The following is a 20,025-nucleotide window of genomic DNA, read 5'->3' on the forward strand; positions in this document are numbered from 1 at the left end:
ATACTGCCTTATTTTCAGAGACAGCTTTTCATTTGGGAATGAGGAGATATGCATACGGGTTAAACATTTATGGAATCTGAAAACTGACATTTTTAAGATTTTTGGGGGGGAGTTGTGGGATCGAAGAAAACAGTAAGGACTTTATTAACTGTACCACTAATTTTTGAGATTTTTATAGGATAAAAAACACGAGGCAGTGGTTGATTTGCATTTTTATTGCTGTTGCAGGGTCCCCATTTTGGTGCCTGTTGGACATTGTTCCCATAAAGAACGAGAAAGGAGATGTGGTACTTTTTCTGGCATCCTTCAAAGATATAACAGACACGAAAGTGAAGATTACTCCAGAAGATAAAAAAGAAGGTTTGTACCGTTTTCAGAAAACATTGACAGATGGAGTAACATTTTGAAGTTGTTTACTCAAATGTGCTGAAAAAAATTGTTTTCTATTAAATAACAGCAACTGATAAATATTCATAACTCCAGGCAGTCAGTATTTAGTACCTATTCCAGAATCTCAGGGATTCACATGAATTTACATTCTCTTCTTTGTACTAAACACTCAACTGACAGGAACCAGAAGTTCATATCCTTATGCAAATAGGTTGATGATAGGAAAACAATTTATCAACATAAAAAGATTTATACCAACTTATGTTATTAAGGGAAAATGAACTGAGAGATAAGTGAAGTTAAAATCATGTGATTAAAAATACATCTGCCAGTTTTTTCTAAATTGCAGGAGCTCAAAACTTAGGCATGCAAAATTTCATTTTACATACAAAATAAAAACTCAAAGTTAGTGGTTGTCAGAGTGGAATGTTACAAAGAATTGTATATCTGTATTTTACAGTATATGGCTGTATAATAATTTATTTTAAGGCACAAACAAGCTTTTCAATGATATTTAAAGGATTCTTTCTAAGACTTTATGTTGCTTACCTTATACTTTCTGTTTATAGTTTATTTAGAAACAACCTACATTCTATGACAACTGACAAAAATTAAGACTGAAAATGCTCCTATTATTTTGTCTAAACAGAAGTATGATGAGAGAATTTGGTGACCAGAGAAAAGGAGTTGTCATTGTGGGACTTTCCTGTGTTGTAAGGTCTTCATTAGAACCAGCTATTTGACATTTCAACAATCATGTCTTTTCAAGAGTGTATATTTTACTTCAGCTCTTTTAAAAAGTGTGTGTGAGCATTTTAAATATATTGTGTCTTGAAAATGACAACACACATGGAGAACACTCGTGGTTTATTGCCCCCCACTTCTATTATTTGAAATGTTTGCAAATACGCAACTTTGTCCCCTGTGTTTGCATGACTAAATACTGTGGCATATTTTACATACGCAAGGGAAGAGCAGTGGTACGATTAAAGTTATTGGGATATGAGAGCAAGTGTAATAGCTGTCCAATGAGAGAAAAGTGTGGAAATCACTGTGCACAGTTTTTGTTTTTACTATTTTCTTTGGTATTTTAGAATTCACAAGGTCAGCATGAACTGTATTTATTCACAGCACTTTTGACACCAAATATGTGGGGTTTTCCCATACTCACTCTACAACTCTCTGGATACCTGCTGGACGTCCTATAATTTAATTCAGTTCTAATACCAACTACATGGAGTTAGTGTCAGATTCCACGGGTTTAAGGAATCCTCGCCACAAGACTGCCTTACTTCAGGATGCCAATCACACTATTGGGTGCCCAGGGTGCCCACAAACTTCTGTCCAACTTGACTACAAAGTCAGGGGTTCCCACTTTGATAATTTGCTGTAATGGCTCACAAAACCTAGAGAAATACTTTATTTATGTTGTTACAAAAGACACAACTCAGAGACAGCACATGGAAGAGGTGCGTAGGGCGAGCTATGGGTTGGAGGGTGGAAGAGCTGCCGTGACCTCTCAGGTGTGCCAGAGTGCATTTTTTTTCTTCTTCTACCTCATTATAAATGTCCCACCGAAGTAGGTAGTATTTTTATAGAGGCAAAGTAACTACTGCAAGCCAGCATGGTTATAAAATGATCATAAAAAATTGTGAGACAATATTTCCCTCTCTCTCTTTTTACCTGCACCTAATAGAGGAAAACACCTTGATGGCATGTCTGGCAGAAAAGGCACATGTAGTGTATGATATTTTTAGACCATCGAGCTAAGTGTTTGGAAATCATTAAAATGTCACGGTGTAACTAGAGTGGTGATGTATAATAGAACTAGGAGACTCTGGGAGAGCAGGTAGCCTCACCTGACCCGCTATCGCATTTCAAACCAATGTTGTCACTGAAATCCACCTAAGTTGTAGGAATAAGGTTTGCATCAATTAATTCTCTAAGAAATAATAAGAATTAATGCTCTAAGATATAATAATAATAGCTGTATTAAATAATTAGATGTGAATTGCACTTAGCTGCAAGAACCTTAGCACTTAACATAATTCTCTAAGGCTCATGTGATAGACTTCATTTAAGAGATATAAACTGTGTACTTGTATTTAAAAAGTACTTCAGTTATTAATATCTACATTGTTAGGGGTTTTATTTGAAATGAAGAAAAGCATCTCATAGAAAAGGGTTAAAAAGTATGTACTCAGTTGCCTGTGTCAATTTTCCAATATTTTGTCACAGCAGCTCATTTATCATGCTAATTTCATTTTTCATGTAACGGTTTAGTATAAAATAATGTGCTTTGATTTCCAGGTACAGGGCCCAGTGCAGGTTACTTTGTTTATTTCTTGTTGGGTGTCCCAGATTTGGTTTGAAATGATGGTTGACACGCTGGGTTGTTCATTATGTGACAACAACATTGTCACTTATCCCAGAACCAGGAAAATCCAATTCCAATTTCTAAAAAATGGGCACTTCAAATTTGCCTTGAGAATTTAGGGGTAGCTGTATGAGGCTTTTCATGTCGCCTTCAGTGGTCATACAAATCAGCATTTGAATGCGATGATGTCCTTTTTGCAGTCTAACTTTTGGCAGGCGGCAGCAGATTGCTGGTAAGTACACTGACAAAAGTTGTTTTTTTTAATTGAATCTGCCTCGTCCTATTACTAAATATAATGCACGCCATTATAACGTAAACTTCATCAGGAAGCAGGGTTTGCCTCTCTTGTTCAAGATCATAAACCCAACACGTGTAGAGTGACTGTCTAACAGTTAGTAGCTACTCAATAAATATTTTATTGATGGCCCCAGCCAGGTGGCTCAGTTGGTTACACTGTCATCCTACACACCAAAAAGGTTGTGGGTTCAATCCCCAGTCAGAGCACATACCTAGGTTGCGGTTTTAATCCCACTCAGGGTGTGTATGGGAGGCAACCAATTGTTTCTCTCTCACATTAATATCTCTCTTTCTCTCTTCCCATCCCTCCTTTCTGTCTAAAATAAAAAATATCCTCAGATAAGGATTTTAAAATATTTTACGGGTGGATGGATAAATAAAAGAATGAATAAATGTTGTCCAATTTAGGAATTTTAACTACTCAGAGATGGAAAACTGTAACATTCTTGCTTTTTCATAATTATCAAAGCTGAATGTCTCAGGTGCACATTTGGATGAATATGTTGTTTGGTTTTCTGCTTGATTTAAGTCAAAGACAATTTGACTTGTATTTACCAAAGTCTGTTCCCTCTCAAATGTGTTCTTACTGCTGGGATTGAATGGCTGTTTCACTTCAAGTAGAATCTCTGCTGTTGGGTTTCTTTTTGGTTTTTTTTTGTCCTTGTCGACTCTTGGGTTTGCCTTTCAGTTTCTGAGAATCTCAATTTGGTCACATTATTTGAGACAATTGAAGTTATTTGTTTAAAAAATACATTCTCCACAAGGACAGACATTAAGCCACTGATCAGATATTAATTAAGTCTAAGATGATTTTATGTACTTTGAATATTTCAATTTTCAATGTGGAACACGGTAATAATGTTCCTTTCACTTGATGAAATATTCTGCCTGATTTTTTTGTTTGCATAATGAAAGAACACAGCAAAAATTCTAATAAAGAGCAGCGGCCTGAAAAAAGAACTATTGTAAAAATTAGCACTTTTTCTGAGGAGATAGGTTTCTGCTTCAGGGAGATCTATACCAGCTCTTGTCAAATTTGTGAGGAAATTGGAAATGAAAAGCCCAGATAGATGCTTAAAGTAGCTGAAGAAATTTAATTACATCTGTATTTTATTGTATTACCTATATTTTGGAACCCAAAGGGTTTTTTTTAACATATTCACCAATATCATTGTGCCCTGGAATCTTCTTATGGTAAATAGTAGAAGCGAGGGCTCACAAACATAGTGCCCTTTAGGGACTGTGCAGTACTGTGACGAGTGAAGTGTGTGACACACCATGGTGAGGACTTGAGGGTGATACACACGGAATACTTCACCAAGTCATTCCATTTGAAATAAAAATGTTCAGTTTTCTGCAGTTAAGCAAACTAGACCTATGGACTAAATGTCCTCATTCACCAGTAGCTTATGATTACTGGACAAAACTTTATTGAACTAATTCTTTATTAGTCTAATTTTCATTAAATTTTTTTCTGGTTTTATTACTTTGAGAATGGAGACATGTTTTAACCCTTTTTTGGTGGATTTAACATGTAAAAACGTTTTACAATTGAATAACGAATTACTTGAAGCACCAGACAAATACGTATAAAGAAGTTTAGTAAGTTCAAGCTACGAGTTTAAAAAGGCATATAACTTGATTCGCTGGTTGGATATACATTCTTAGTGAAATTCTCTATATGCATCAGAACTCACCTAGATGTTGGTATTAGGGAGTGTTCCCCACTCAGGGATTGTTGCTGTCATGCTATGCTCATGAATGATGGTAGCATCTCCTGGGGCAGGCTGGAAAACCATGGGCAGAAAGGTCTGCAAGGACTACCTATGTCTGGCTTCAGCATCTTGTAGAGAGGTATGCTTGGGACAGGCAGGACACCACGGGTTTGTGCTTCAGTGAATGGTAGAGAAGAAGTGTTCTTCCTTTTCGCTTTTGTTATATACGGGTTAACATGGAATGGCTTTGCCAGTGTGAGGAAAACAGACTTTGGGTGCTAAGAGCTTAGGTCCCAGCTATTTAGAGAACTGCTAGTTTTTAAGTGGTTTCTCGAGATAAAATCCACTTCTGGTGAAGATGCTGTGAGTATTGCTGTAATGGTGACAAAGGGTTTTGGAATAGTCCATGAACTGACTTGATAAGGCAGCGGCAGGGTTGGAGAGAATTGGCTCCAGTTTTGAAAGAACTTCTACTGTGGGTAAAACACTATCAAATGACATCACATGCTACAGAAAAATTGTAAAAGAAAAAATCCATTGATGCAGCGAGCTTCATTGCTGTCTTATTTTAAGAAGTGGCCACCACCAAACCCAGCCTTCAGCTACCCCCACCCTGAAGAGCCAGCAATTATCACCACTGAAGCAACACCCTTTGCCCGCAAAAAGATTCAGAAACACTGAAGGTTCAAATGATTGTTAGCATTTTTAGCAGTATTTTTTTAATTAAAGCATATACATTTTTTCAATATATTGCTATTGCACACTTAGACTACATGTAAATATAACATTCAAATGTACTGGGGAAACCAAAATATTCAAGTGACTTGCTCTATTGCTGCATTTGTTTTATTGCAGTAGTCTCTAATTAAAGCTGCAATATCTCCAAGGTGTGCCTGTAAGCACACACAACAAATTCTAAACAAAAATATTAATTTAATCCTCTCAACAACCCTGTGGTGTAGTCAATATCATCACTGATATTTTTAAAAGTTAAGTAACATGCCGAGAGTCACAAAGCTATTAAATGAGGAGGTCAGAACTTGAAGCCAAGCCTCGTGTAGCTTCAGTTTGATCTCCTATAATCATTGCAATAAAGGAATATGTCCACAGTATCATGTTGTAATGAAAATACAAATAATGTAAGTTTTTACCCATTATAAAAATGACACTTGGTCATTTATAAAAATTATGGAAAAATAGGAAAACATAGAAAAATGAGTAAGGAAATGCATCATTACCAGGATCCTTTCACAAAGAAAACTGACTTCCACACACCCATTAATCTCATTCCATCCATTGCTTTTTAACATAAATTTCATTTTTAAAGCAACAAATTCTATAAAAAAACTCACTTTTAGGAATTCTTATATAAAAGTTCATTTCTTTTTGTTAAAATTAAAGACCATTTTATTATGCTTGGATCCTTTAAGAAAGAAGAAAACTAACCTTGAATGGCCTCCTATCAATAAAGTGCTTTTATCCACAAATTATCCCATTAAATTTTCTTAGAAAAAGCACTTGTAAATGTGAAAATGAGTAAGTCTTGCTTTATATGCTTTAGGGCCATTACAAAACCATGTAATTTGTCTCTTCTGAATAAACTGCATGTTCTTCTGCTTACTACTTAAGTTCTCCTTATCCCAGCCCTTTAATCATATTTACTACTTTCCTTTAAGCCCTCTTGAAGTTCATCTATTCTTTTGAGTTTAGAATGGTACATACTAATGCATATTATCTCTCATCACTATTGAGTGTAATGAAAGGATAGCTTTTAAATTCCTGCATTATATGTATTTTTATCCTCATTAGGACAGCTGTTTAAAAAATTATGACTGCCATTCAAGTCATAAGCTATCATGATCCTTGAGATAATGTCTATTTTTTAATCTTTATGCAGTCATTTATATCATCTTGTAATTGCAACCTTGTTACAACTCCTTCCATTTTGATAGTTTCCTATCACTTATTTTCTTAAGAATATATCAAACTTCAAGATATATAATCCCTTTCTTACTCTTCTTTCCTGGATTAGTGCAACCAGAAAGCTCTAATAATGAATATTTTTATTTACTACACAATATGGCCTGCAAATAAAAATGGCAGAAGTTTTCGAGGCAGGGTGAATTCTACAGCAAAACATTTAAAGATTAAATGCATACATTTCCCAAATATCACTAAAATGACAGGTAAGAAATTTTTTAAGACAAAAATCACAGGTCAAGGGTCATAACAACAAAATCGATGAGTGTGAACTGACGTAATGGATCTGAGACCCCTAAATTCTAACCAACAATAGGAAAAGCTAAGAAGCAATGTGACCTCCACTGTAAAACCTCCAAAAGCTAAGGAATAGATACTTCTGAAAATGATAATGATGGTAAAGCTGGAAACAGAAAGATGATTTGAAAGTATTTTTAAGAAGCAGCTAGATCTGAAACTGGAAAAGACACCAGAGCTCATGCTGCTGCCGGTCACTTGCCAAACCCAATGAGCAGGGACAGAGATTGAATCTTTACGGATGCTTTATTCAGATGGCTGGCGATCTGAGAAGATGGGGAGTTCATGCCCCAACAGACCATCTTACATTTTCTTTCCAGGCCAACGTTTTTATAACAGGGAGTAAACAAGATGCAGTGAGGGGTTTTGAAATTCGGGGAGCATTAGGGAAAAGAGACGGCAGCATTCTTGTCCTGGACAGTTAGCTGTTCTCAGGGACAGGTAGTTGTCTGTCTCCCCAGGGAACACAATGGCCCAGATGGCTCCACTTGTCCTCAGGCAGAAATCTTTAGCAGTGCCCCACGAGGTCGGCTGTTTTTCCCAGGAGCCAGAATGGGCCTTATCTGTAGTTTCTGAAACAAAAGCTTTAACATATGCATTACTTAATAGGCATATGACTATTTACCTTAAACTAAAATTTTCCACCTCTTCAGTCCCCTATCAGATCCACAGATTCCCTCTCTTATATTTGCAACCACAACCATCCTTGCCAAACTCACATTCCCTGGGAAGCAAGTATTAGTAGGATCCACATTTGCGTGGGAAAGAAAGAAAGATTGAGCACATGACTTTGGGTTCTGGCATGGTCATAAAAAGGTCTCACAGCTGGGAATGATCTTTCAGAATTGTCCTAAGTGGGATGAGGGGACTCGACACTCACAGTGACCTGTAATTGTAAGCAAGCTGTCCCCACAAACAGTGCAGGATCATGGGCAAAGTGACCCTCTTCAACTAAGGGCACTCCCAATAGCTGGGGGACTAGATCCTTTGGTTATGAAAGGGAAAATGGAGAACACAGCCCATTGTCCAATACACCTCCTGCTCTTGAAGAAAATTTGAGACTTACCCTCTTGTGAGAGTGAAAAAGAGAGGTCTCTGGACTGAAGGAAACCAGGCACAGAGATACTTACAAAGGAGGAAATAAACATCTTTACTTCCCAAGTCCTGAGACCCCAGTTCTCTCTTTCAAACTGGCTCCTAGAATGCCAACAGCCAAAGCTGTGCTCCTGATTTTGTTTCAGAAGGATCTTTTCCACAGAATCTGGACAGCACAGAAGTTCTGAATATATTAACATCGCTCATGGAAACACCCCCACCGTTTCACCCTACGACAGCGAGCAAATTAGATACATCCTACTCATGCGCTTAGACTTTCCATTCAGATTTATCATGTTCCACTCTTAAATGTGAGCAGATATCAAAGTCTTCTACTGAAAGTATCTCATATAAAAGATATAAATCAATATAAACAAAGAGAAAAGATCACTTTGAGTTAGAAGAAACTCTTTAGGAATAACAATGCTTAATATTTAATATTTCTAGACAGATAAGAATACACATTAAATCCATGAAATACATATAGAATGCTGTGGAAGGATTTTGGAATGTCTGGCTTTCTAAAAGCTTTCGAACTATTTATACCACGTGCATGTATAACTCTGATTCATTTTTTAAAAGAAGAATAATGAGGTCTAATAAACTATACTAGATGCATTCAGAGATTATTAATGAGGTTTCGGTTCAGTTAGTTCAGTCAGCACTCACCCAAACCTGCCCTAATATTTAACAAATAATAAGAAGTTTCCTAAAATCTTAGGGAAAATGTAAAAAACAAAACAAAACAAGTTTTCTGTGCTCTCCATCATGTACTAAAGTTGATAAGATGGTTCTTCATATTAGGAAAAACCAATGTATTACTCAAAAGGGAGGAATGACATTCAAATGTAGTCGTTACATGAAGAGGACTAAAGAGGGGGAAAGCTTCTGTTGCCTTAGTAGAACAAGGAGTTCTCTGCAAGGAGAGTTCATGTCCAACTCTTTACTTCGTGCCAGGGGGTTTGAGGGTGCATGATTTCACCGGTGATCTCCCAGTTAATCCTGCTGTAACATCATACAGCCAGTGAGTGGCTGAGGTTCCATCCCCAGTCTGGCTTCAAAGCCCAAAGGAAACAATTTATTCTAAAGAATGAGCAAAATCAGGGCTGACTTGGAGGACGTTTGGTTAGTGGAGAGAGCACTGGAGCCAGAGCCCGGGGCCAGAACAGTTACCTCATCTTCCTTACTGATAAAGTGAAGCAATACGCAGGAAGTGAAAATGTGGTGTAGTTGATTCATTTAGTCCATCAAGAGATGTGATCTTACACTGAAGATTAAGTAGTATAGATCATCTATGCCCTCCAATTGTCAAGAAAAGTTCTGCTTTTCATGTGTTTCCTAGATTCACCAAAAAAAAAAAAAAAAATCCTTCTATAAGGCCAATCCTATAATGCTTATATATTTCTTAAGACATAAAACAGGGAATTTTCCCTCAATTTTTTTAAGCAATAATTAGAATCTATGTGGCTTCCTACCCATAGAGCCAAGCTAACCTGTGCACACCAGACTTGAATGGACAGCTCCTCTCAGAAACGACCTAACCCTGCGCAGTCCCATTGCCTGACTGGTGTCTAATCAGTTATCTGGGGAGTAGGACATTTAAAGGCCTATCAATTCAACAAAATCAAACTTTTACTGATCTTATCACAATGTTTACATTTAAGTGAACTCTAGAACGTCACATTGAATTCAATTTCACTACAGCAGAAGCATTCTTTAAATGCTCAAAGAATCTATATATTTTTCAAACATCCCAGTGAGCCCTGTTTCAGTCTGCTTAGGCTGCTGTAACAAAATACCATAGACTAGGTGACTTAAACTATAAACATTCATTTCTCACAGTTCTGGGGTTGGAAAATCTGAGATGGAGGTGCCAGCAGGACCAGGTTCTGGTGAAGAGCCCTCTCCCTGGCTTGCACGTGGCTGCCTCTCTCAAATGGGAGGAGGCTCTGGTCTCTTTCTCTTCTTAAAAAGGTGCCCATGCCATCGAAGCAGACTCACCAACAGGACCTCATCTAAATCTAAGCACCTCTCAAAGACCCTCCCTTCTAATACCATCGCACTGGGAGTTGGGGCTTCAACAGACGAATCTGGGGGAGGAGTACAAACCTTCAGCCCATGACAAGCCCACACATAAACAGACCCCATAAGTGTTGCTTTTGTTAAGATTTCGAGCTCTTTGAATTTTCAGTCTCACTTACCATACCCTTCTTTTGCATGAAAGCGAGTTGTGAAGCTTTCTATTTACATTTCCACAAGGAGCTGTGGTCCTGCCTTTGGGTGATAAGTATCACGTCTCAATCGAATTTGCAAGGACGAGTTTCCAGCAAAGCTCTATGCTAACTGCTGAAATCACACACTTTCCTTCCTTTTCAGGACTCTTCCAATTTTGGATAGAAATTAGTCACACTATTTTCAGAGAGTCTTTCCTTCTAAGTATTGTGTTGGGAAAAGAATAAATAATTATTTTTAGTTTTAATTCTTTGGTAACTGAGACAGAAAAGTTTTTTCAGAAGAAGTGACCCTAAGCACCTAGTAAATTTGCACTACTTCTTCATATAAAAAATATGAGAGTCTTTAATTCATAAAGAAGCAATAAAACACATTGTTTTTTTTTCAAAGGACCAGTTATAGCTGATGAAAACCAAACCAAACTAAACAATAAAAAAGGAAACAAAATAACTATAAGTATCTCTATACAGTATAACAGCATTATCAAATCTGTTTTATAGATGAGAAAAAAATGCAAGATTCGAGTTATTAATTTGCTGGGTCTCAGTGATTTTTCTTACATCTCCCAAACACAGGATTTTGAGAGAAAGCATATTAAATGATACATATATTTTTCATACTATTGAATCGTTATGGACACTGTGCTATGATACCAGATTCAGTACTGAGGGAATTCCAGCTTCTGCAAGTTGTTGCTGGCTGACAGCCTTGAGCTGTGAGCTCCCCTTAGGGATTACCTGAGCTGAAAGCAGGACCTGTCTAAGGTAACATCCCTTCCCAGGAAACCTGCATCCAAAGAATACTCAATGGTGGGGAGAGAGTGGGTAGGAAGGGATGTTACCTCCCTTCTTAACGTGGGATAATATTGAAGGATATTCTCAGATTCAGAACTCCGCAGAAATTAGCAGAGGCCTTTGATGAGATTGCAGCCAACCCTACTTTCCCCTCTGTCCAAGTCCAATCCTGTTATCTTCCCTTTCCCAACAGATGTTGACCCCAAGAGCGTGCCTTAATAATCTGCCTGCACACTATTCTGTGCTTTAGTTGGCTTCCCGGGGGACCCAACACTATCTCTCCCTCTCTCTCTCTCCCTCTCTCTCTCTCTCTCTCTCTCTCTCTCTCTCTCTCACACACACACACACACAAAACAAACTTTCCTTACAATGAAAACCAACCATTTTATTAAATTAGTTTTCAAGGGATCAAGGTAAACTGCCTTGATGTAAATTCCAGTGATACTAACAAGCAAAAATTAGCAGTGTGAGCAAGTGTCAAAGTGGAAATAACACAGTCACTACTTTCTCTAGAGTGCAAGTGGAACCGGAATGTTACAAGATTAAAAATCGTTACTAGTCAAATATGTATTTTCCGAGGTCTCTGTCTGAGTTGGCATGCTTGGTTATCTCTTGATTCTTACATAACCTGAGCTGAGTGGCTTCCAAACCTTTCCAACATGCTAATGTGCTGCTTTCTTTCTCAGAGGGCACCACTTCAGGTGCTGCTGCTGTGTAAGAGTCACTGGGGTTTCCCTGTAGTACAGAGAGAAACCTCATTTGAAACGCCAAGGAACTCCCGTTTTTATGTAAATTACTGAGGGAAAAGGAAGAGCTGTCTGAAATGAATATCAAACTAGACTGTTAGTGGAAGATTATTTAGAGCTTCAACAGTTTCATGGAGTCAGAAAGCACATCTTCACAGGTGTCCTGTTTAAACGTTTAAGATCGGCCAAAATGCTCTCCTTAGACTCATTGCTGCACTCGTCTACTCAGCAGAGTTATCAGACATCTAGGGACATGGAAGAAAATGGAAAATGCTGGCCTTCGCATTAGCCACTGCTGGGGAGTGACACGAGTAACTAAAATACATTATTCTACATAGTAAAGCAGAGCCGTAGAAAAGTGTTTTGAGCAAGTGATATGATTATTTCTGAGTAGGAATGAAAGAGATTGAGGAAAGTGAGGGGAAGGAAGGCTTCTCAAAGGAGATGGTAGTTTCAGAAGAATAATATTTGGATAGGATGATAGAACATAAACCAAATATGAGATTCTTTTGGCATGCTATTGAAACCACTGGCCATAATAGTTGATCCAGAAACTATGGAAATCTGGCATTAACAGTCACTATAGATAAACATGGAATATGGTAATTTGCTTTGAAACGGGGTTCAATTTGGGGGAGGGTTTAGTGCCTCCCCTCACCTACCATTTCTGTGTTTTTTTGTCCTTGTTTATTGCTTTAAGTAGCTTTTTGGACCATCTATATGTGCAAACCTCCTGGGAGGAAAGAATGGGAACTCTATACCCAAGAGATATTAAAATATTTGTGAGACAGAGCTGTCTTTGTGTTCTAGCTCATAGCACAGTACCTGCCATGTAGTAGGCATGTCTTTAAACACACACACACACACACACACACACATTTTAGGGCCATAAATGACACAATAAATCAAATGGAATTTTTAAAGATTTTATTTACTTATTTTTAGAGATAAAGGAAGGGAGGGAGAGAGAGAGGAAAGAAACATCAATGTGTGGTTGCCTTCCACGCATCTCTAGCTGGGGACCTGGCCCACAACCCAGGCATGTGCCATGACTGGGAATCAAACCAGTGACCCTTTGATTTATAGGCTGGCACTCAACCCACTGAGTTACACCAGCCAGGGCAAGAACAAATGGATTTAATTGATCTCTTCAGAGCATTTCACTCCAAAGCAGCATAATTTTCAAGTGCATGAAACATTTTCTAGGATACCACATGTTAGGGCACAAAACAAGTCTTAATACATTTAGGAAGATTGAAAACATATCAAGCATTTTCTCTGACCATGATGCTATGAAACTAGAAACAGAACACTGAAAAATACACAAAGATGGAAGCTAAATAATATGTTATTAAATAATGGATGGGTCAACAATGAGATCAAGGAAGAAATCAAAAGATACCTAGAAACAAGTGAAAATGAGAACACAACTATCCAAAACCTGTGGGACACTGGGAAAGCAATCCTAAGAGGGAAACTCCTAGCATTACAGGCCTATCTCAAAAAGCAAGAAAAAATCTCAAATAAACAATATAACTTTACATTTAAAGGACCTTGAAAAACAAAAACAAGCCCTAAAATGAGTAGAAGGAAGGAAATAATAAAGATCAGAGCAGAAATAAATGAAATAGTCTAAGAAATGGTACAAAATATCAATGAATCTAAGAGTTGGTTCTTTGAAAAGACAAATAAGATTGAAAAACCTTTAACCATACTCATCAAGAAAAAATGAGAGAGGACTCAAATAAATAAAATCAGAGATGAAAGAGGAGAAATAACAACTGACACCAAAGAAATACAAAAGACGGTAAGAAAATATTATGAACAACTGTATGCCAACTAACTGGACAACCTGGACAAAATAGGTAAATTCCTAGAAACATACAGTTTTCCAAAACTAAATCAGGAATAATCAGATAATCTGAATAGACAGATTAAACCTAGTAAAATTGAAGCAGTAAAAAAAAAACAACAACACACACACACAAAAACAAAAACAAAAAAACTCCCAAAAAACAAAAGCCCTGGACCAGATGGCTTCATGGGTGAATTTTACCAAACATTCCGAGAAGAACTAACACCTCTTCTTCTCAAACCAGTTCATAAAATTGAAGGGGAAGGAGGGCTCCCAAACTTATTTTCCAAGGCTGGCATTATCCTAATTCCAAAACCAATAAACGGTACAAAAAAAAATTATAGGCCAATATCCCTGATGAACATAGATGCTAAAATCCTCAACAAAATATGAGCAAGCTGAAAACAACAATGCATCAAAAAGTTCATACACAATGATCAAGCGGGATTTATCCTGGGAGTGCAAGGTTGGCACAACATTTGCAAATCAATAAATGTGATTCACCACATAAAGAAAATGAAGGATAAAAACCACATGATCATGTCAATAGATGTAGAAAAAGCTTTTGATGAAATCCAGCACCCATTTATGATAAAAACTCTCAGCAAAGTGGGAATAGAGGGAACATACCTAAATATAATAAAGGCCATATATGATAAACGCACTGCCAGAATCATACTCAATGAGCAAAACTACAAGCATTCCCCTTAAGATTGGGAACTGGACAGGGATGTCCACTTCCACCTCTCTTAGTCAACACAGTACTGAAAGTCCTAGCCATAATCATCAGACAAGAAGAAGAAATAAAAGGCATCCAAATTTGAAAGGAAGAGGTAAAACTGTCTTTATTTGCAGATGACATGACCCCATACAGAGAAAACCCCAAAGATTCCACTAAGAAATTACTAGAACTGATAAATGAATTCAGCAAAGTTAGCAAGATACAAAATTAATATCCAGAAATCAGTTGTATTTTTATGTGTCAATAACAAACAGAAAAAGAAATTAAGAAAACAATCCCATTCACAATTGCTTCAAAAAGAATAAAATACCTAGGAATAAACCTAACCAAGGATATAAAAGACCTGTACTTGAAAAATTGTAAGACACTGAAGAAAGAAGTTGAACAAGATACCAACAAATGGAAGCACATAACATGTTCATGGATAGGAAGAATTAACATCATTAAAATGTCTATACTACCCAAAGCAATCTATAGATTCAACACAATACCTGTCAAGATTCCAATAACGTATTTCACAGAACTAGAACAAATATTTCAAAAATTTATATAGAACCACAAAAAGCCCCTCATACTAACAGCAATCCTGGGAAAGAAGAAGAAAGATGGAAGAATCACACTACCTAATATGAAACTATACTATAAGGTGATAGTAATCAAAACAGCATGGTACTGGCATTAAAAAAAAAAAGTCACATAGATCAATGGAACAGAATAGAGAGCCCAGAAATTAAGGCCACAATGAGATATCAAATCACACCTATCAGAATGGTTATCACTAATAAATTAACAAACAACAAGTGGCAGCAAAGATGTGGAGAAAGAGGAACCCTTTTGCACCGTTGGTGGAAATGCAGACTGGTGCAGCCATTGTGAAAAGCAGTATGGAGATACTTCAAAAAATTTAAAATGGGTCTGCCTTTTTTGATTCATTGATCCCACTTCTGGGAATATAACTGAAGGAGCCCAAAACACTAATTTGAAAGAACTTAAGCACCCTTATGTTCATTGCAGCATTACAATCACCACAATATGGGAGCAGCCCAAGTGTCCATCAGAGATGAGTGGGACATCAGAGAACAACTATGGGACATTTACACAGTGGGATACTACTCAGCTGTAAAGAAAAAGAAGAAAATCTTACCCTTTGCGACAGTGTGGACAGACCCGGAGAACATTATGTAAAGTGAAATAAGCCAGTCAGAGAAAGACAAACACCATATGATTTCACTCATATGTGGAATCTAATGAACAAACTGAACTGACCAACAAAAATAGACTCCTAGAGAGCAAGACAACAGCTAAAGGGGTGGAGATTGGGGGTGGAGGGACTGAGCAAAAAGGAACAAGGATCATGGACATGGACAACAGTGCAGTGATTGCAGGGGGAGGGGGTTTAAGTGGACTAAATGGTAATAGAAAAAAATTACAATAAAAAATGTAAAAAAACACATTTTGGAATGCATTGATAATTTATGAACAATCAGCATACTGATTACCAAGGAATAATAGGATGAGAGGATTTTCGTTGTATTTATTTTTTACCTAAGTAAAATTCTAGTGTTACTCTACATAAATGATTATTATAAAACTACTTAACTGTATCACTTTGATGTGTCAGAAGATTTTGACTGCTTGTTAAAGAATAAAGCCTTCTTTAACATAAAGCAATTTACAAGATTAATTATCCAACTTGGTGCAGATTTTTTAACTTCTAGATAATGGTGCCAAATCCTACCCAGGAATGGACATAAAAATATCATGAAATGTGAACAGAATTGTTGTGTTATTTATGGATTTCCATAACTTAGGAATCGTAACACCGTTGCTTTTATGAGGTCTCCAAGGAGGAACAATGAGAAGAGGGGTTACCAGGTCTAGAGGAAATGAGAACCATGAATGGGTTAAGAAGCTTCTGAAATGAGAATGACAACCCTTAGCTCAATGCATCCACATTGGTAAGATAGACTTGCTGTTCTCGAGTTCAAAGGGGTCAGTTGTCACGATCCGTTTCTGAACAGAGTACTTTTATGAATATGTCATAAGAATCACACGAAGATGTCTTCACATAAAATTGTTTTTAGTAAATGGCTTAAATAAAACAGGAAATTTATTATTTTCTCACAGTAAAAGAACCATAAATCCAACTGAGAAAAATAGATGTTTATTTCAATTATATTTTAGGAGGAACACAGATTTACCCATGCCCAGCATTTTTAAAAAATTCTAGCAGTTAAGGCCTTGTTACAATTTTCCTCTTTTTTCTAGTGAAACTGATTGGTCTCCTATGACTCTTGCTCTTTAGCACCATCACACTTCCACACGGGCTGTTTGCTCTCAACATGCCCTCTCCTTCCCACTCTATTCCACAGTTACCCACTTCTCGCTGTTCAGTGCAGGCCCACAGTTTGCCCCCATTCATACCTTCGTAGTGCTCTCTTTTCCCTCTGATATTTTGTAATACTTGTCACCTTTGCCTCTATTAGATATGAGAGGCAACTCTATGGCACAGATAAATCTATGGCATAAATAAAGAACCTAATTACTTTGTCTCCATCCTCTCTACTTCTCCTTCTTAATTCTTATCTCTTTTCAGAACCTAAGAAACAGGACTATGTGACTGGATTTCTATAGAAGATTTCATACTGTGAAATAGCGTACTATAATGGGCTTAGAAATGTGGACATTGGCAAGTTGTATAAACTTGGGCAGGACTGTGATACTGTCTCAGGTTAGGGCTTAAACTTTTTCATACATACTTAAATATGTTAGATGATGTCACTTCTCCTTGGCATTTACCTTATTAAAAGAAAGGGAACTGTGACTGTATGACATGTTTCTGCGTCATTAGTCACATCACAGAAATCCTCCTGATGTCATCAATAGCTGATCAGAACTTCTAGTCAAGTGATGTTAGTAAATATTATTTTAGATAAAGTCTCGATGGAATGTATGATATAAATATGGTTCTTATGAGTATATGATACTAAATATTATTTCTCTTAGGGTTTATGCAATATTAAAAGTATCTCCAGGAGTTTGTTCCTTCACTGCTTTTATGGGCCATAACATTGAAACTGTGGAATAAGTGGATGAGATGTTACACATAGGTCCCTTTCAGCCCTATCATCCTCTGCAAAGACACAGTGCCATTGTCTGGAATAATCACTGTGTAATACCTCCTGCAGTCAAGATGGGAATTCTTTCCTGGTTCCAGATACCTATTTGTTTGCAATTCAATGAGTTCTAGTGTCCAGGTTTTTCTGAAGATACTTTTTCTCCAGAATTATCCTTGGCTACTTGGGATTCATGAGGACATGTTGGCATGTGAGCTGTTCTGGAAGTCCAGGAATATGAGTGGATGCCTTCAATGGAGAACACGTAGGGAGGTAAGGCCTTTCACTGCAGATCATGCTAAGGAGTTTGGTCCTTATTCTTCATTCAGTAGTGAGTGAGTCCTCCGGTGAAGACATGCCATCAAAAGGGGAGTTGGGATTGTTTATGGCCGTCTGAGGGCAACCTTCCTCTACTTCATAATTTCATCTGGAGCAGATCAGCTTGCTAACTTTGTCATACAGTAAAAAGATCCCAGGAGTTACAGGTTCAAGTTCCATCTATGCCGCTAACTAGCAGTACGACTTTAGGCCAGGCATTTTGTCTCTCCTAATTGCAATTTCTCCAGCTGCAATATAAAATAATTTGACTAGGTAATTTCTCGGGCTTGTTTTATTGCAAGGATCTATAATTCTATAATCATACTGTGTGACAGGGAGGTTTATAGTATTCTATCTGGGTCACAGTCTATATTTATAGATCATGGACTGAAGACCCTATTTTCCAAATCTTCCATCTGAGCTCACCAGAGGAAGAGAACATTCCGTTTGTTTGCCTCATGCAATATTACCATCCAGAAAAAAAACATTCTGCTCTGGCCTAAGTTCTTGAAGTTGAAGTGCACACTTTTTTTTCTGATGCTCCCACAGATTCCTTTGGAAAAACCTAGTAAATACGTTTACCGTGGCTAAGAAGAACTTCTAAGGAGTGAACTGCTTAGAATCTAGGAGATTCTTAGAAGAACTTCTAATAAAATTGTAGAAGGTTATATGAAATTTCCAAAAGTCCCTGGTTAACTTATGGTCCTATCTGAGGAGGAGGAAGACAAAAATAAACTTTAATATCCACGCTGAAGTTAGTGGGAATTTGCATTTCAGTGACAGTTCTTTAATGGCTTGATTCTTATAACCCCTACTTTTTATGGACTGTTTGATGTTATGTAATGGTGAAATGAATAGAATTGGGAAATATTTGAACTTTACATGTACTTGCTGGTGTTCTTCCTTTGTCTTTAAACTACCTACATACATAAACCTAGGATCAATTATGTGAAGTTTAATTTTTGAAAGTTTTGATAAAGTGGAGTCATTATACTTGCCCCTTCTCCAGCAAGTTAGCTCCCAGGTGGTAATATATTTGGGAGAATGATTAGTTCAGATTTTCATTCTCATTTGCTCTTTCCCATTTTCTTTGGATCAGGGAGCAGCAAACATTTTCTGTAAAAGATCTGATAGTAAATATTTTAAGCTTTGGTGGCCATTAGTCTCTATCAAACAAATATCATATGATCTCACCTTTAACTGGAACCTAATCAACAAAAGAAAAAAGCAAACACAATATAACCAGAGACACTGAAGTTAAGAGCAATCTAACAATAGCCAGGGGGGAGTGGGGAGGGGATGGTGGAGAGGGGTTTTCAGGAACTACTATAAAGGACACATGGACAAAACCAAGGGGGAGGGTGGAGGCGGGGGAGGGAGGTGGGTTTGCTGGGGTGGGATGGAGGGGTGGGGAGAAAATGCAGACAACTGTAATTGAACAACAATTAAAAAAATGTTTAATTTTAAAAAATAACACAAATCAAATCAGAAAAACAGCAAAAAAACCCCTATTTCTTCCACTATAACAGAAAAGTAGATACAGACAATATGTAAACAAATGGTTGTAGCTATGCTCCAATTAAACTTTATTTACAAAAATACAGATACTAGTTGATGAGTCAAAGTTTGCAGACTCCTGATCTACATAATTAATCAACAAATGATTCCTCTCTTAACTTCTTCTAACACTAAATCATTTTATACTGGGAATAATGTTAGAATAAGGGATCTGTATACCTGGCTCCTAGTATGGCTCTTCTAAGTACTGGGCACCATGCCCTAGAAAGTCCCGTTGACATGGGTCTTATTTCAGTCATTATATTTAGTACTTAACATGTGTTAACAAAGAGCTAATCAGATTCTTGTTGCTGTGTTTTATGTCTTGGGCAATACTTTAACTATCAGGTCATAGGAGCTTCCATAACCTTGAGAAGTGGAGGTCAGGTTAGGATTCAGATCAATAGGACCAAGCCTCTGGTTTAGAGGAGAGGGAGGGAAGAAAAGTTTCTTCATACGGTTCTGGAAGTGGTCATATTCTAGAAGCATAACATACATGGCACAGAATGATGCA

At 37.3% G+C, this 20,025-nt stretch overlaps 1 protein-coding gene across 1 annotated transcript in view; it reads left to right on the top strand.

Moving 5' to 3' along the window:
- KCNH8 (potassium voltage-gated channel subfamily H member 8) overlaps window positions 1-20,025 on the top strand; it is a 278,542-nt gene that overhangs the window by 119,905 nt on the left and 138,612 nt on the right. Inside the window, exon 3 of the mRNA XM_024566106.4 lies at window positions 229-360. Coding sequence (XP_024421874.2) covers window positions 229-360 — 132 coding nt within the window. The remainder of the gene's footprint in view (window positions 1-228; window positions 361-20,025) is intronic.

The sequence above is a fragment of the Desmodus rotundus genome, chromosome 8 (assembly GCF_022682495.2).
Source record: "Desmodus rotundus isolate HL8 chromosome 8, HLdesRot8A.1, whole genome shotgun sequence".
Taxonomy (NCBI): domain Eukaryota; kingdom Metazoa; phylum Chordata; class Mammalia; order Chiroptera; family Phyllostomidae; genus Desmodus; species Desmodus rotundus.